This window comes from Desmodus rotundus, chromosome 1 (genome assembly GCF_022682495.2).
Source record: "Desmodus rotundus isolate HL8 chromosome 1, HLdesRot8A.1, whole genome shotgun sequence".
Lineage (NCBI taxonomy): Eukaryota > Metazoa > Chordata > Mammalia > Chiroptera > Phyllostomidae > Desmodus > Desmodus rotundus.
This window is the reverse complement of record NC_071387.1, coordinates 21221150-21239533: the sequence shown is the minus strand read 5'-3', so window position 1 is coordinate 21239533 and position 18384 is coordinate 21221150. Positions and strand designations below refer to the sequence as shown.

Sequence of the window (18384 nt, the reverse complement as noted above, 5' to 3'; positions counted from 1 at the left end):
GAGGATGGTCAACAGTGAATGCAGGACTGCAGCTCCACCTATGTACCAGGGAGGGATGCGCTCGGTGTTACATTTCTGTGATTCAGTTTTAAAAACTGAATATTCGTTGTAATTATTCTGTATACTGAAAAAAATGACAAAGCAGCTTGGCATTAAAAAAGAAAAAATCCTTCTAGGACGACTCATTCCCCGTGGTTTTCTAAACAGCTTCAGCTTCACTAAAGCACAAGACATCTGTTCATTATTAGCCTCTAACTGGACACCTGGGCTCCTGGTGGGTGGTAGAAATCTTACTTGCTCCAATCACGTTTCTTTATCCACCAGACCAACCTTACCATTTGCACCTGAAAGGCCGCTTGCCTGCCCTCTGATCCATGGAACTGGGTCTCCTTCTGGCCCCATCCAACAGTGATAAACTTGCCTAGAGAACAAGTGATTGAGAACAGGCGAGACAACCAGTGAGCTAAAGGAAATGAAATGAAGGCAGTTTCACTGCTAGTCCTCAATAAGTCAGGAACTGGTAACTACCTGGGGTCTGGGACCCTCAATAAATGGACCAGCAGTCGACGAAACCTACGTTCCACACTACAGGCCACAGTGATTTTGAAGACTTCGAAATGCCCTAATTTTCGGCAGAGCTTTACTGCCATCACACGTATTCTAAATTCCCTTGGTGACACTCAGCAACCCACCCCACTCAACAAGTAAGAGGAATGAAACATGGAGAATTTATACAATATACCCACTGATAACAAGACATAAAACAAGAGCTGGGAATAAAATTATAATTACAAGTGTCCAATTCACTAAATGTTCCTGACCTCCCCGTTAGTGGAGGAAGGGACAGGAGAAGATGGAATGCAACCCCTCCCACAGACAGAGACTGAGACCCCCCAAGTAGCAGAGGCCAAAACTAGGACACGGGGCATCTGCCTTCCGGGCTGAGGTTCTTCCTAAATCATAATGCTTCCCTTACATAAAATATGATGTCAGAGCTGCTGAAACAAAGCAGCCCCCTGTTCCTGGAGGTAGGAGCTGGTACCCACTTGCAAGCAAGTACTACAGAGGTGCCCCTCAAAGCACTGGCCAGATCCAGGGCCCAATACTTCCCTCCCACCATTGATTCTGATGACGATGGAGTGGGCTGTTTATAATCTGCATAAATTAGGGGTCAGCATGACCATTTCCTATCCACTCTGCACTGACACACCCAGGTACTGTAGTCCCTCAGAGCATGCCTTGCTTCTGGTGCAAAGAGCAGCGCTATCCCGTGCACACGCCTGGTCTTCTACCTCAGAGCTTCCACAGAGAGGTAAGGCACCAAGGAGTGAGGCAAGGGAACTTTTCCAGTGGGACGCGACAATACGCGACGGGGCTACCACCGCAATCAGCCAACCTCGGCCTGCGTCTGCTCTGACAGATCAGCTGTCACTGAAGCAGAGCCGCGTCTGCTCCTTTGTGTGCCCTCTCCAACTGCTTCCACACTAAAACAAGAGTTGCGTGGTTCCAACAGAGACCACAGGGCCTGCAACGCCCTTCACAGAGCAAGTCTGTCAACCCCAGAGCAAGCTGTTTCCTGCTTAGGGGAAACATATCTGCTCGCCACTCCATGAGTGATTGTTTTGCACCAAGAAAGACATTTCTAAGACATTAAGACCCTAACCTGGATTCCCTTGCTCCCTTGGTTTCCTCTATTAAGCATGTTATAAAAATTCGGTGGGATTAGCCGGGCCCAGGGCACCTTCCTATGCAAAGGTGTGCTGTCTTATGACTGCCCTCACGGCTGGACGCCCCAGAGTGCGGCCCTGGGTCTACACTCTTCCAGTACCACGGCTGCTCCCTGAGCGAGTTCGTCCACTCCCAAGATCGTAAAGATTCCCACATGCCCATGACTCAGCCCCTGATATCTGCCTGCTTCACACGGTGATCCCACATGGACCTGAAAGAAGCCCGAAACAGAATCCTCCACCTTCCCTCTCACATCCTGGCATCTTTACTCCCGCCACCTGGGCTTCTGACTGCAGTCCCATTAAACTTTCTTCTTCACCTTACATACCCAAGCTGACTTATTTCACTTTCTAAACTGTTACCTCTCCAACTAGTTACGGCAGGAGAGGAACCATGCACATATATTCCAAAAGAGTTTCTCAGTTAATTCCAAAACATATGCTCCCATCCTTATCGAGAATCCAATCCTTCCTAAATTTATTCTCTCTTTTGGCCCACACCCGCCTTCTTTATCTCTCACCTGCATTCCTACAGCTACCTCGGACCAGGTCGCCCTGCCTCTTCCCTCGTCACCAATCACTCCGTCAGTCCTGCATCCTCATGATCTTTAAAGGCTGATCACCTATAACTCAGTGTCCAAATTCCCTACCAAACTCAGTTAAAACCCATCCTCTTTATCTCATTTCTCACTCATGTCCTGCGCACCATCGATGCGCAAGTGTTCACAGTTGTCTGAATGAGCCACAATGTGCCAAGGCTTCTGTGAGACAGCCCGGCCTTGAATGGCTTCTTTTGCTTGCTTGGACCACTCCCCAACCCTTAATCCTCATCCACCCAACGCCAGTTCAGCTAGGACTCAGCACAAGTCGCCTCATCTGGGAAGACTTTCCTCTCCGTTACTCCCTCCCCATACGCCACCCTAATGCCTGCATATCAAGTACTGAACTAATGGGACTCCCTAATAGAAAAGCCAAACTACCCAACACTGCCGAGTTCACACCTCCTCAAAAATTATTACTGAATAAATAAACTACTTTTGAATGAGTAAATGAGCAGCAGTTTTCCCAAATGACTTCTCAGAGTTGGTGGAACAAGAAGCACAAGGTTAGACCTCAGCAAAAGCTAAAAATCAGCCTTCTCTCTGGCCTTTCTTGTTTTCTCCCCAAAGTTTACCCCAGAAACGCTCTCCTCACTCTAGCTAGTACACAATCCCTCTCATCGAACCTCCAGCCTATGCCTCTCCCGGGTTTGGGGCAACAACTATCTAGGCGATCCTAGGCCGATTTCTGTTCCCCAGGTTACTGACAAAGCCAACTCTCAGACCTGAGACGCACCCGAGGTATGCTTTTCAAGATCTGGGTGTGCTAAAGCAAGTGGGCAATCAGACGTTTAATGAACGGGAGTTCAAGCTTCACAGTTCCTCGGGTTCAGGACATGATGTTAGAATGTAAGAAAATGATCAAACCCGAGAGGAACGTCAGGTCACAAAATGTTTCAAACAAGTTACACTCACTTTCACCAAAATCATCCTGGTGGATTTGCTGTTCCATGATTGGTTCAAAGTCCTTTGTCATCATAATCAGGGTCTGCTGACCTTGGAGGGACACAAACAAGAATGACTTCATTTTCATGTAACAAATTTTCCATTCCATAAGTATCAGTGGCACTGGAAGCTACAGAGCTGGTGTGGAGGAGTTTATAGCCAGAACTAGGCAGACAAAAATCATTCAATGTCGGGAACTGCCCTGCCTGGTTTCAGAAACTGTAATCCCCCTTGGCTAAAGCTGAGTAAGAGAACTTGGGACCATAAGCCACTAAGGAGACAAAGCTTATCTTCCTGGCAGGGACTCCACCTCTGCCCCCTTTTACTTCACCCTGCTTGGCCCCAGGCAGATGACCGGTTAGCCAATGACAGATGAGATTCCTCAAGGGAGGGATGACCTCAGACAGGCAGTGTCAGGAAGGGGCCCTCAGGGAAGGACTTGAGGGGGCTATAGAAAAAGGGAGTGATGGACCCTCGCCCCTCAGCTTTGACATAGCCTGAGTCCTCATTCTGTCTGCAAGAAGCCTCCTAATCTCTGGGCTGCCTCACTTCCCCTGCCTGACTTAAGCCTGAAACAATGCAGGAGAGCTGTACAGCCTTGGGCAGGAACAGGCAGTTCCCTGGGGCGATCAGGCCTAAGACAGAATACATAAAATCTTGTGAAACCTGCTTGCTAAGAATGTCCTCAACTTTCTGATAAGGGTCCAAGCCTGAAATGAGTGTGTCTTCCAAAGTCTTATAGCCCTTTAGCTAACTGACCCTGACTCAGAATAAGCCCTCTGAGTTCTTTTAATATTATGTATTGTTTGCTCCTTAATGCCTGACAATGACTGATGAGCTTTACATGTAGGCAGAACCCCCCCACCCCCGGGCAATTCAAAATGTTTTAAATCTCTTTAAAAAAAAAAAAAAAAAGAGCTCTTGACGTGGTGCTTATTCTCAGCTAGTTATGTACATAAGGCAACATGATAGTCGACATAGCCCTCCTCTCTAAATTATAATGCTGGTATAAGTGTTCAAAGAAAATTTCTGAAACCTACACAGCCCGAAATGTAGTCCTGTGAGCTACCAGGAGCCATGTTTTGTAAAAGTCAATGGGGATCAATGGCGAGCTCACCTGTAGCAAGAAGCAGCAGCTCTTGGTCAGGACTCCAACTCATGACGGAGATGCCACTGGCCACACTCCCAACACATTCCAGCTGAGACAGGCGGAGAAAGACAAGGGAGATTTCAAAACTCCACTGTCTCAGTGAATATTTACTGTACCCTTAGTCAAAGCAGTTAAAAACGAAACACATAAATGTAAACTTACTCAGTAAACACAGGAACGACAGGGAAGGGGAAAGGCTAAAACGAATGTGGGGAACAGTGAAGGGTGTTCTTTATAAGCACAACGAGGACCATGGATTCTGCCTTGCAGACACTGAGAAGCCACAAATGGGGAGGATCTGCACCCTCTGATCAGATGAATTGACTGAAGGAGCTCGGTAATCAGGGGAAAAAATGCTATAAAATGTTTTGAGAGTAAAACTCTGCTTTTTAAGTACGAGAAATACTACTTAAATTGTACTTGATGGCTTTGGTATTTCTTACCGTAAACTGAAAGTAAGATTTATTATTGCACTAAGCGGAATGGTTGAAAGCGAAGGTGCTAGATTCAGACCGCCAGGGTTCACATGCCCTCTGATAATTAATGGTAGGGCTTCAGCCCAGTTACTTAAGCTCTCTGTGCCACAACATCCTCCAGCGCTAAAGAATGGGAACACAATCTAGCGCCCAAGATCGCAGTGGAGGGTTAAGTAAAATTTTGCATGGAAAGCACTCAAAAAAGCGCCCGGCATATTGTAAACACTGAATAAATGTCAGCTACTATTATTATATTATTAGTAATATTATAACTCCTATTGCACGATCAATGTTAAAGAGATTACAACAAAGGATGTAATCAAAGAAGTTTAAGAAGAATCAAACAACAGTGTGAAACTCTTGCTATTAAGAAGGTAAGAACAGAAATTCAGAAAGTCAGCCTCATGCTAGAGTAGAGAAAGAGGCTACTGGCTGAAATCTGTCTCCTCTGGTAACCCTAAAATATGCATTGTGATAGAGTATTGAAGTCAGCCATCAATGAGAGACTTAATCAGTATTCATAACAGAAAACATAAGCCATATAAACATTTCCCAGACTTTCTGAGAAACACAGGTTATAACTCAGGGCCAGATTTTGTAAGAGGTGAGCTATACCACTCGAGAATGGCCAGGATTTTTTTTTCATGTAATTGTTCTGATTAACAAATGCGGCAGACAAAACTGAGTTTTACAAGAACCCTGAAATACAGCTAAAGCCACACCAACAATTTTTTGTAAATAAATATGTAATGCAAAGACTCTAATTTGCAAAATGCGTAAATATTACAGCTCGTGAATTTTTAAACTTCTGTGCAAAACAAGATCTCGTTTGAGGACGCGTGAGGTTTCCTCCTCAGTGGGCTCTTGCTCTTACCTGCTGTGTGTTGAGATTGCAAAGTATGATGTCTCCAGAAGCCGTGGCCACACACACAGACTCCTGATCCAGCAAGTCCTGAATGCCGACAATGCAGCCGCTCCCGTCCTCTGGGAGAAAGCCTTCTGCCACCAAAGGGACTTCATTTCTCACCTTTCACCAGAACAGATACATATGCAAACTAAGCCAATCCACTTCCAAGAACAATTCATAACATTTCCAGAAGTAAAATACTTTTTAAAATAAAAGCTTTCAAAAACGATTTTTTTCTAGATTAAAATCCAAACTTCCATTTGAAAACTCTTCCAACCCTAGCATCTTTTACAAACAGTTAATGTGAACCTTTTGCTGAGCGAATGCAAAATGAAAGCAAGAAGCCTGGTCTCCTTAAAAGCTGCCAATAAAACACAAAGACAGTAACTATGATTTCCTAAGATTTCTATGTATGGAGGAAAAGGACTAAGAATGTCATCATCTCGAATACATTTAGTAGCAAAATATAATTAGGGGACAATATTAGAATCAACCCAAAGAGCTTTCAAATATACACAGGGCAGGACAAAAGGAGGATTACAGTTGTGAGTATGTGAAATGGTTTATTCGTGTATTATTATTTACTAGTTATTGTATTATTTTCCATACAAACAACTGTAAACCTACTTTTGCCCCACCCTGTGTATATGTACCATATTTGGCCATGTATAATGAGCACCCACGTTTTGGGCCCAAATTTTCTGGAAAAGACTTTCATTTTAATTTTTTAATTCAATTTTTTATTTACTTACATTGAGATACTTGTTTTTTGTATTATAAAAGAATTTTAGCATTTATTTTTGAACATACAGATATTGTTATTGCTTTCTAGAGTTATATTTTAACACGTAAGCATAAATAAAGGAATTAAAGACATTTACATACAGAATTAGTACTATCCATATATAATGCACACCCTTATTTTTCCCTCAAAAATCTGAGCAAAAATTATGCATTTTACACAGCAAAATATGGGGGGGGTGGCGGTGTGTGTGTGTGTGCGTGTGTGTGTGTGTAGTCTGTCCGGAAAAAGTCCAACCATCGTTAACACAACAAGAATGGTTTGCATGACATTGATGTAACCTGGCAGCCAAGGAGAGTGGGCTGGAATGTGCATGCGTGAACAATGATGACTTCCCTGAACTAGTCAGTGGGGGTGGTAGATGCCGTTCAGTGAGCATGTGTACCGTGTGGGTGTCACATTCAAAATGACTAGGCAGAGCAACGAATCTCCATCAAATTTTGCATTAAGCTTGAACATTCCTCCATCAAAACTACTCGTGTGATTCAGAAGACCGCAGCTATGGGCAACTGGTGATTGGCAGCTTCATCACAACGCACCTGCTTATGCATGATGTCTCATGCAAAGTTTTTTGATAAAACATCAAATCACCCAGGTGACTCAGCCCCACTACAGCCCAGATTTGGTGCCCTGCAACTTCTGGCTTTTCCCACAACTAAAATTACCTTTGAAAGGGAAAAGATTTCAGACCGTTGATGAAATTCAGAAAATTATGACAGGGCAGCTGATGGCGACTGGGAGAACCGTGTGAGGTCCCAAGGTACCTACTTTGAAGGGGACGGCAGCATCATTGTCCTATGTACAATGTTTCTTGTATCTTCTTCAATAAATGTCTATTTTTCATAGTACATGGCTGGATATTTTCTGGACAGACCATTTGAGAGACAGAGAGAGATACATATATATTCAGGATTCAGGAGTGAAGATCCTGATTTAGCTGGTATGGGATGGGGGCTGAAATATAGTTTTCAAAAGTCATTTTTTACTACAGCCCCAGTTGAGAACCACTGTTACAAACAGTACAAGGTAGAAAGAGTAAAAGTAGGGCACCCACACGAAATACACGGTCAGAGTTTTGTTGACTCAGATTTAAAACAGTAGTAAAGTTAAAGGTAAGTTACTATTTAAGTTATGTCTAATATGACATCAGTACAAAGCAAAGGGAGTGCTCGTTTAGGAGGATAAGAATTCAGCAGAATTTAAAGACTACCCGGCGGAAGCAGGTTTAGAAAGAGACAAGTCAACAGCCATGCCAGGTGCTAGAGTTCGCCGTGGAAACTCACTTCTCTGGTGGCAGGGTCCACTTCCAGCAGTCCGCGTTCAGAGCCAACGAGCACTGTGCCCTGTTCAGTTCGGAGGGAGAAGCACTGAGGTCTCCCCGGAGCCTGAATGTCCCTGAACTCCAGGGTCCGAAGTAACTTCAGATTTCTCATGATGGAGAATTCCTGAAAGAGAAGTACAAAAATCCCTTGATGAAGCACTCACTTCTAAGAGAAAAAAAAAAAATTAACATCAATTATTCTTCAATAAAGTTAAAAAGAACAAAATAAATGGGAAAACATTTTATTTTTGACTATGAGGATAACTTTATACCCCCATAGATTTGTAAAATCCATATATATGTGTGTGTACACACACACACATTTTTAAAGAGAAAAACTGGAAGAAAATTACTTTATTATCACTAGGTACACTTGTTTATAAACTGGGATATACTTTCATTAAAAATTAAAATTTAAGTCAAAAATAGAAGTAAATGTAAGCTTATATGGTTCTAAGGGGGAATGCAAGACACTGTAAAATTACAACAGTTTACTTCAAAGTGATGACCAACATTGGGGAAGCTTGTGACTTGACATAACTACTTCATGTAACTCAGCTTTCCTGGCCTGGTTTTCGCCAGTGCAATAGAAGGGTGAGAAAAGAACGATAAACAGGAAACCTACTTTGGTCTGACAAAATCAGACTTGCTTTAGTGCATAACATTATCTAAGTAGGAGAAAAACAAATGTTAACGTACTGGGTATTTATATTCAGATCCCTTTAAGGTTTACAATTGGACATCCCTAAGTTACGTTAGGGGTAGCAATTACACAGACCACACTGGACTTAATGCCACCATATTCCAAGGCGAATTCTCCTATCCTGGCATTTCATACATATGACACTGGAAAAGATGAGTTAATCCTCCTCCTACACAGCAGATAATGTGAAGTGTAACACGAATGATACAACATATAATGTGGGTTAAGAGGAAGGCAAAACCATACATGGTGGAAGCAAAGAAAAAAATCAAGGCTGACAATGGCTTTGTAAGCTTTAGTGATATTTACATTCAAGAACTTGTAGAGCCCTGGCTGGTGTGGCTCAGTGGATTGAGCACCAGCCCGCGAACCAAAGGGCCGCTGGTTCAATTCCCAGTCAGGGCATATGCCTGGGCTGCGGGCCAGGTCCCCAGTAGGGGCTGTGTGAGAGGCAACCACACATTGATGTTTCTCTCCCTCTCTTCCCTTCTGTCTAAAAACAAATAAATAAAATCTTTAAAAGAAAGAACTTCTAGAAATTACTTGAACCTGTACTATACCATGAAGGTTTCAAATTTAAATCTAATTCTATACAGAAAGTTTAGGCTTTTCAAAACATATAAAAACTACATCTCTTATCTTTAAACATAAAGACAACCACTGGTATAGGATGGGTGGATTTGAAACATGGGTAGATTTGAGAGAGAAGTAAGAGGGGATAAGTGGCAAGTGAAGGACAGGAGAGAAGGCAACCAAATGCGTGGTTTCCTGGCTGTCTTTCATTCTGGTTTACCTAATAATAATCATGCTGTCACTGCTGCCTTGATCAGATCACCAAAATACCTTCATAGCACTCCCTGTGAACTTGGATTCCATTCACCAATAGCCTGTGGAGATCCTCTAGGGTAAGAATCTGCAGGGTAAAGGCAGCAGGAGCTAATGACTCACTTTTCCCTGTTATCTTACTGTTCCCATCACTGCCTTCCACCCCAGCAATGGGCCCTCACTCTGGCAGGGCCCTTGGTCCCAGTCTCTAGAACTCCCAAGACCAGCCTCATCACCCCCATCCCCAGAGGTACCAACAATACCCAGGCAGGCCCCTCCAGACTTCTAAAATCCAGCAACACATGGGCTCCTCTCCTGAATTCCAGAAGTGTCGACACCAGAAGTCTGAGCCCCAACTCTACAATGCCTCTCCCCAAGTTTAGGCCATGATAATCCCAAGGGCTTCCCTTGTTTTGATCACCAGCCCTAGCGGTGTTGTTGCTACTCCTGTCATTTTACCTTCTGTTACTTCATTGTTCCCTTTTGCTTTTTGTTCCTCCGACAGCTATTTGACTAGTTCTTCTTATTAAATTCTGTTCAAATAACATGTGGTTTCTACTTTCCCAACTGGAGCCTGTCAAATACCACAAACAACCTGGGTTCTCAAATCAGTGAGCTTCCAGAATTACCAGCCAACCTGAGCTGATTACTCATCTCCCCCCCTTCTCTTCCCCAACTCTCCCAGTCTCAAAAAGAACTTCTCTACATTTTCACACCCATCATCCTTACTCCCTTATCTTCATCCTTACTCCCTTATCTTCTCAAGTGTCCCCAAGCCTTTGCAAGGACAGGAAGGAACTAAATATTCTCCAAACTTCCCCAGGACCTCAACTTATCAGTACCCTTTCTTTTACATCTGCAGTCTCGGCTCCCAGCCCTCAGCCTTCGCATGAGGTGAAAAGATCTCCCTCCACCAGAGAGCAATCCTGACCTTCTCCAAAATTTCTGACTCCTCCATCTTCTTCTTTGTTCCTTCACCCCTCTGTCTCTGAGCTAATTATCATACCTCTAACTTCAAGTACCAGACAGATCACTAATATGCCACAGAAATCTATCTAGTCCCTCAGCTGGACACTAACCCCACATTTTCAATCTCCTGATGTTAAAACAAGGATGTCTCACAAACACAGCAAATGCAGCCTGGAAAAAGAAGTGAGTACTTGCTACTTTCCCACCAAATGCTTTCCCTGTTTGGGGACACGGCATTTCTACTCTCTGTTCCCGAACCTGAAAACTATCTGCCTACTTTTTGCTCACACTTTTCATACTAAACTGTTCCCTGGTTACCTCCGTGGCTGTCACTATACAGCTGGAATCCTTTATACAGTAAGTACCTAGTCAGTCCTACGATCGAGTCTACGGCCTACATCTAACACGGAATGAGCACGTTGTTAAGTGCTCAAATCTGAAGACAGTCACTGCCTCCACGGAGGCCACAATTCAACGGTACAGAGGGCCATATAATATACCACATTAGATGGAGAAGACCTCTCCATGAAACCTCTCCACGAAAAAGTCGCAAGACACGAGAAAGGACCCGCAGCACAGTATTCGAATCTCCAATAACCGTCACCCTCTATCTTATGTTAATCAGTCGGCCTTCAGCAGTACTGTCCACTCCTGCAAGGAACCCGCCAGCTGGGTAAGTGTGCAGCTGGGGAGCAGAGCCCTTCTCCCCCACCCATGGCCGCAGGAGAAGAGGTAGCAAGCCTGCACAAAAAGAACTTAAGGCTCGAGGGCAGAGGTGGTAACGCTGCATTCCATCCCTAGCCTGCAGAAGGCAGAGATTGAGCGCTCAGGGGTTCCCAGCACCAGGACAGCCCCGGGCAGACAGGACTGGGTTCGTGCCCCCAGCCTGGAAGAGTCTCTAGAATGCCCACCTGACGCAGCGCGCTGACCCCCAAAGAGCAGTGAGTCCACCCTCGCCTCCCAGGCCACACTCAGCAGGCTTCCTGGAGTCCGCCCGGGCTTGCGTGCACGCCTCTCTCCGACCACAGTTCCCGAGCTCTCCCGGCGAGTACTGGGCCTCCAGGCCGCCTGATCCCTGGAGATAGTGGCTGAAGCAGGCGGAGGGACAGCGGGTGGAACGCAGAAGCAGGAGCTAAACAGACCACACACACGCCTAGTAGCTCGGGAGAGACCTCACGAGGCTGAAGGGGTGTGGCTGGCTTTCTCTGCAAGAGGCCCCAGCAGGGGATGGGAGAAGCTGCGTCCTCCTACCCAGCCTATTGTATTTTATCCCCACTTGGACGTCAACTCTGAAGAACCAGTGATTGGCGCTAGTGGGCGGGGCTTGCAAGGCCTGTGTAGCAGCCCCATTGCGCACCCCGCAGGACACGCTCCGGAAGGACAGCCTCCTTCCGGGCCAGGACGGAGGAAGCCTTCGCTCAGGTGTCCAGGGGAGGGGGAAGAGGTAGTGGCGCCGATGTCGCTATGGCTACCGAGCCGGTGGCGGTGGAGCCCACGGTGCCATCACTAGTAGATCGTTACTTCACTCGCTGGTACAAACCGGGTAAGTGGGGAGTGTCGTCGGTCTCTCGTCAGCCGCGTTGGCCTGATGCCATAGGGACTAGGGCAACACATCAGAAGCTACGCGTGCTCTCCCCGGCGCTTCATCCCCACATTGGAAGGAATTGGACCTCTCTGTTGCCTGCAAGCAGGAGGGAGTGGGCATTTGCAAAGACCTGTTGGAGTGAAATGTAGCAGGGTGCATTCGGGGGCTGGCGAGTGCTGTGCGAATTCCAGGGTGGGTTGCTTTCGGGAAGATGGTAGTCTAGGTAGAGTGAGGCCCCGCAGTAGGCAGGGGCTGGATTGCAATCTCCTGGAGGGCCTGAAGGGATTTGAGAGGCACAATCCACTAGGGGGTGGCAATACCTAAAGTGATTTAGATGATCAGGTCGTAACTAAGGTAGAAGCCGTAGGGATGGAGAGAAGATGGTGGGTTAGAATAGAGGCATTTAGAAAGCAGAATCTAACAGTTTTACTGAAAAAGAAGCCACCGGTATTATAAACATCTGCCACTTAGTAGGTATTCTGTTGTGTTGTTTGTGTTCCCAGTAAATATCAGTGGTGGAAGCATAGTTGAGGATCTTCCTCTCACCCCATACTTGCTGCCTTTCATTCAAGGATCACTGGTGCACTCATTTAAAAAAATATTTAGCCAAACTTAGGGTGACTAACCATCCCCATTTACCAATGACTGGGGGGTTTTACGGATTCCGAGACATCCAGCGCTAACATCAGGACAGTCCTAGGCAAACCAGGACCTAGTCACTCTAACATTGACTGACAAAACATACATACTGTATTATAGAAATAATGCATTGCGAATCACATTTTTCTAATAGCAATATGCCCTCATTTTAAAGTGAGGTTAAAGCAAGATGGAGCAAAGTTAATAATCACTTTAAGGACGAATGATTCCATCTGGGCCACATCTCTTAAATACTTGATAGCAAGCCTTTTACATATATCTTTTTTGAGTAATGAAGAGATCCAAGTGATCGGTCTTTATAAAAAAAATTAACTATCTCTATGAACCAAAGAACGTCCTATACAGTGGTAGTAAATATTGACTCCACAACCAACTGATGCACTCATTCTTCTAGATGTCAAAGGAAGACCCTGTGAGGACCACTGTATACTACAGCACTCTAACCGGTGAGCAAGTTGGGAATTGTAGATTATCAAAAAAATTATCTGGTATTGTAGCCTGGTGTAGGGGCTTGGATTGCATAAATGTTCAATAATTGATTATCTTCCATTGTGCTGAAATAGTATTATTTATTGTTGGATTTTGGTTGACAAGAGTGAGCCTTTTAGTGTCTACTTAAGCTAAACAAACTTGATACCCAAACATCCAAGTGGACCACCACACCCTCAGTCAGCTGCTACCTTAAGTAACCAGGCTGTGCTTAACCCCCGAACCACCAGGGCCCATGAAGAGGTGGAGGCCTAGGTGGTATCCTGTACCTACAGGCACGCCTTACTTCTCTCCCACCTCAGTGCTACCTAAGACCCTGTACTCTTCCCTTCCCTGGGAAGGAAATAAAATCCCACTCTCTTCTCTTTTTTGACTGCATTCCCGTCTAAAATCACCAGAGGAGAATGGATGGAAAAGATAGTTTGACTAAACAAATGTCAGCTCAGATACTCTTTCGTCGGTAGAATACTGTGTTGTGAGAGGAAGAATTGTATCAACCAATAACACAAGATCGATGTTTGCTCCTCGTAGAATATGTGTCATCACATTGGCAGAAGCTCATCCCGTTCTTCAAAGTGGAAAAGCAATTAAAAGCATTTCCTATCAAATCAGTACCAACTGTAGCAGGCTTCAGAACAAGGTGTCTGGGAAATTTAAACGGGTATGTTCCTGTAATTCTCTACTTAAATCCTCTGTGTCCTAGTACTAACAGGTCCACTCAGTCTCAGAATCCAGTGATGTGTGCTCGGCAATCTTCCCTGGCAGTTAGAGATGCTGATCTTAAGAGTACTTCAACCCTAAAGAAGTGCTCAGACCAAAAAATGAGGTATTTCAGGAGGTGGAGGATCTGTCTGTCATTTCAGGCTCTGTACCAACATCGCTGTCATTCCTAGGATGGAGGATGGGGAAGGTGGGTCTTTGAATGGACAACTCTAATACCAATAAAGTGAGATGCTTTGTCCCTTCTGGTTTTAGTAAGCCAGTACTAAGAGTTCTATAAAATTTAGGTGACCAACTCTTCTTTACCATATGTTTCCACATGTAAATTAAAAATAAAAGAAAAAAATTCCCGAGATAGTAAAAAAAAAAAAAAAATCAATCTGAAAAAATACACAGTATTTGCTCCTTGGCATTTCCATTCCTTAATCATTGCCTTAATCATGCACACGGATGGCCACACTTTCTACCTCCACATCATGCACAGCTGTACAAAATGTTATCTCTACCCTCTACAGCTCTAGGCAGGATGGACACAGTTTATTAAAGTATCACTTTCAGTGGATCTGTCATAGAGGATGATTTAGGGCCTTCATTTACTGAGTTCATACTAACAATTTCTGCTAATAACCTCACTGTTTATACTTCCCTTTGTGGGTCTGCAATCCCCTACTGACGTGACCTGTGCTTCTTGATTTTCCCTCACTCAGGAAACACATGGACTTAGGAAAGCATGGACCATTCTTAAAAGATAAAGTCTACAGATCACAAGTAAAACCATTAGTGCTTGACAAAGTCCTGTGATAAATCTTTGTCCAAAATACTGTAGTAACACTATTGTTACTACTGAAGAACAGAGAGGGACCTGCAAATAGAACCCACTACAGATAGGTTTTGACTGGATCTCAGCACTCCCAATCATTTATTCTTACAAGGGAAGTGATAAAAAGGAGTCAAAACACTTCTGCTCTTTGACCCAGTTGCAGTGGTAGTAGACAAGCCCTCTGAGTTTGAATACCCAACCCCTCCTCCTAAAGGTGGGGAGTTGCACTGACTAGTATTTTGAAATGAAGTGCCCACGTGCAGAGGAGTGAAGCCAAGGTGGTATATCTGAATGTCGTCTAATAACGTTTTGAGTAATTGAGATCATAGGGAACAGCATCGTGACTCAGATGCCTGTGTTCACTACAGGAAAAAGTCCAGGAGGGAGAAAAAAAGAGCAACACATGCGACATACCTGCATGAGTTTCCCATGAGCATCCTTGTAGATTTTTGTCAGACACTCCCCATATTTCCATAGAGTAAAGTACACGAAACAAGACCCTGCCATAGCTTTCTAATGTATGTGTCAAAATGTGGTACTTACTTCTAGGTTACAGGATAATGGGTAAACAATTCTTACTTGTTACTGAAAACTTTTCTATATTTTCCAAGTTTTCCACAAAGTTCATTACTTTTTAACTAGAAAAACATCCCTTTTTCAAAAAGCCTTAGAGAAGGTAGGGATCTTAATGGAACTAACTTTGTACAATTTTGCTGTCTCACTGTGTTGTGTTAAATTTTCTATTGCTTATTGATGAATGTTCCTACCCTGTCGAAATCTTTACACCTGGCTATATGCAGCTTTCTCATTTAAAGTTCATAAAATATATTCTTAATCTTTAAACTAGTTATTATTGCATGTGTCTTAGTTTGCCGTTCCCCCTAGAACCTGGCCCATAGCAGGCACTCATACTGTTATTCAAACATTTGAATAAATGAATAGTTTTTGGAACATGAAGTCCAGGAATATATCCTGTGATAACACGGATTACCTCTCAAAGGGAAGTGAGAATGTACGTCAGTTACTTACCTCTTCCCTTTTGTTATCAGGGGGCACAGTTTCTAACAGAGCTTGCACCCCTGTGTAAGATTTACTGCTCAGACGGAGAAGAATATACTATATCTAGGTGAGTTACATTTTAACCATAATTTGGGGGGGGGGGAGGTAAAATTATTTTACAGACAGTTTTTTTTTCAACAGCTGTGTCCGAGGACGGTTGATGGAAGTGAATGAAAATATTCTCCATAAGCCTTCTATTCTTCAGGAGAAGGTAAGGGGGGTCGGGGGGCACATGATCCCATCCACATACTTTTCATCTGATTTTTGTCATTGGATAAGCTACATGTTCTATTTCTTCTCTAGCCATCCACTGAAGGTTACATTGCAGTTGTGTTGCCCAAATTTGAAGAAAGTAAAAGCATAACAGAAGGGTTACTGACACAAAAACAATATGAGGAAGTCGTGGTAAAGCGCATTAACGCCATAACTGCTGTACCGTGAGGCCTGAGATGGAATAAAAAGCGATGTGGACTGGATCAGTGCACTAAAGCAGCCCCGGCAAACGGCGAGAAGCACGCTTGACAGCCAGCCTTCTGCACAGAAGCCTTGCTTCCCGTTTTTGTCCTCAGCCTCCCAGATCTGCCCTGCTACGAACTCACGCTGCTCTTTTTTGCTTTTCTATTTCTAAAAACTGGCAAGCAAAACGTGGTTTGTTTGGTTTTTTTTTAATTAAAAACAAGCAAAACACTTTGAGGATATTTGGAAAAGACAAAAGTTTTAAGTAGCAAGTAAAAATAACTTACCCATCATCCTGTAACTCATTAGTAAACACTTCATTTTGACATACTTCTGTTTGAATGTTACATCAGGGCTCACTGGTTTTGCTCAAACTCCCATCAGTTTGAAGGTAAAAGAAACAAGAGCTGGCCTTTCCTACCCATTCTGCTTCCACGTGACCCTACCAAAAAGCCTAGTCCCACCCCGTCTGCCCTAATTCCTCTCCAGGACGTAGGGGAGAGGCAGCATGTAGAGTGAACCTTCTCCAGCCCTCGTGCCGCTGGATGGCCTTCCTCTCTGAGACAGAGTAGAACTGGAACGCTGTAGTTCTTATCCGAGGCCCAGCAGGAAAGGGCCTTGAAATATACAAAGGGCTTGACTTAAAATACAAAGGGCTTTCCTAACTTGTGGAGTATTATAATGTAGTACATACATTGTAATAATGGTAATGAGCAAAGGAGAAGTTACTGTAGTTCAAAGACAGGCCTTTGAACAGAACAAAAGCTTTCACATCATTTGAACTAAAAAAACCTGAATTTATGATTTAAGACTGTATATTCATGTTCCCTGAATTTTAAATAAAAGAATTTAAAAATTGTTTTTTTTTCGTTAAGGGCTACAATATGTGAACATGTAAATACCTGTTTTTAAATAAAACAGTTGTGTAATACAGAAGAAATCACCTGACGTGTAAGTTCCTTTGGTTCCCTGTGCCCCTCTGCTGTAGAAGTCACGGTGTCCCTTCCCCACCTGCACTTGAACTTAAATAAGAGAATATTCTCATTTCAGACATGTACAAGTATTTTGTAAGTACAACTTACACATTATTTTTGACTCCCAAGAATAACTTGTAACTCGAGGGCCAGTATGACTGTCCCCAGGACGCCCACCAGACGCGACACAGGATAGCTGTGCAAACACGCACCCTGGCAGTGCTGTGAACGGACAAGGATGCACAGGCTGGCGAATCCCAGCCGGAGCGGCGTGGCGATTCCTGAAGATGACATAAAGCTACTAAAGATAGTAAACGAATTATAGCTATTTTACATATAACATTACCTGGCATCATTCACCATTATTCCCACTGTAATTTAAAAGAGTATTTGGGGGACTTCCGGCCAAGATGGAGGCATAGGTACATGCACTGTGCCCTCCTCACACAGCCAAAAGGAAAAATAAATTTAAAAACAAAAAACAACCAGAACTGACAAAATCGAACTGTATGGAAGTCTGACAACCAGGGAGTTGAAACATTCATCCAGACTGGTAGGAGCAGCGGGCAAGGCAGCAGCTGCCCACCAGGTGAGGCTGCGGCTGGCAGACTGGGCGGTCCCCCATCTGCCTGCAATAAACTCGAACAACTGGGGAACGAGACAGATCACGCAACCCAGGGCTCCAGCGGGGAAATAAAGCCTCAAAGCTTCTGACTGAAAACTCCTGTGGGGGTTGAGGCAGCGGGAGAAACTCCCATCCTCACAAGAGAGTTTGTTGGAGAGACCCACAGGGGCCTAGAACATGCACAAGCCCACCCACCAGGAATCAGCACCAGAAGGGCCCAACTTGCTTGTGGGTAGCAGGGACAGAGAACGGAGCAAGCCACACTGTTCCCCCTCGGACCTCTCCCCCATGTATAGCATCACAACGAAGCACCATGGGTTACCCAGCCCTGGTGAACACCTAAGGCCCCACCGCTTACCGTGTTAACAAGAGCACCCAGACCAAAAAAAAAAAAAAAAAAAAAAAGGCCCTAATAAAAGAACAGTTCAAAGCTCCAGAAAAAATACAACTAAGGGACAAGATAGCCAACCTATCAGATGCAGAGTTTAAAATACTGGTTATCAGGATGCTCCAGGAACTCACTGGGTACTTCAACAGCATAAAAAAAGATCCAGGCAGCAATGAAGGTTGCA

The 18384-nt window shown here is 44.2% G+C and overlaps 2 protein-coding genes across 3 annotated transcripts in view; one reads left to right on the top strand and one right to left on the bottom strand.

The window, feature by feature from the left end:
- ELP1 (elongator acetyltransferase complex subunit 1) overlaps nucleotides 1–11660 on the bottom strand; it is a 61592-nt gene extending 49932 nt beyond the window's left edge. The window contains exons 1-6 of one of the 2 annotated variants that reach the window (XM_024560164.4): nucleotides 11336–11660; nucleotides 7890–8051; nucleotides 5772–5924; nucleotides 4389–4470; nucleotides 3242–3322; nucleotides 336–421 (exon numbers count right to left, since the gene is read on the bottom strand). In XM_024560164.4, coding sequence (XP_024415932.2) covers nucleotides 336–421; nucleotides 3242–3322; nucleotides 4389–4470; nucleotides 5772–5924; nucleotides 7890–8039 — 552 coding nt within the window. In that variant the 5' untranslated portion in view covers nucleotides 8040–8051; nucleotides 11336–11660. Of the gene's footprint in view, nucleotides 1–335; nucleotides 422–3241; nucleotides 3323–4388; nucleotides 4471–5771; nucleotides 5925–7889; nucleotides 8052–11335 lie in introns of those variants that run through there. The other variant, XM_071221260.1, reaches the window with a different exon arrangement.
- Nucleotides 11661–11799: 139 nt separating this feature from the next.
- Nucleotides 11800–17153, top strand: ABITRAM (actin binding transcription modulator). The gene is made up of 6 exons (XM_024560070.3): nucleotides 11800–11967; nucleotides 13064–13115; nucleotides 13690–13819; nucleotides 15748–15824; nucleotides 15899–15968; nucleotides 16061–17153. The coding sequence occupies exons 1-6, from the start codon at nucleotides 11889–11891 to the stop codon at nucleotides 16196–16198; spliced, it is 546 nt and encodes a 181-aa protein (XP_024415838.2). The 5' UTR covers nucleotides 11800–11888; the 3' UTR covers nucleotides 16199–17153.
- Nucleotides 17154–18384: the final 1231 nt, after the last annotated feature.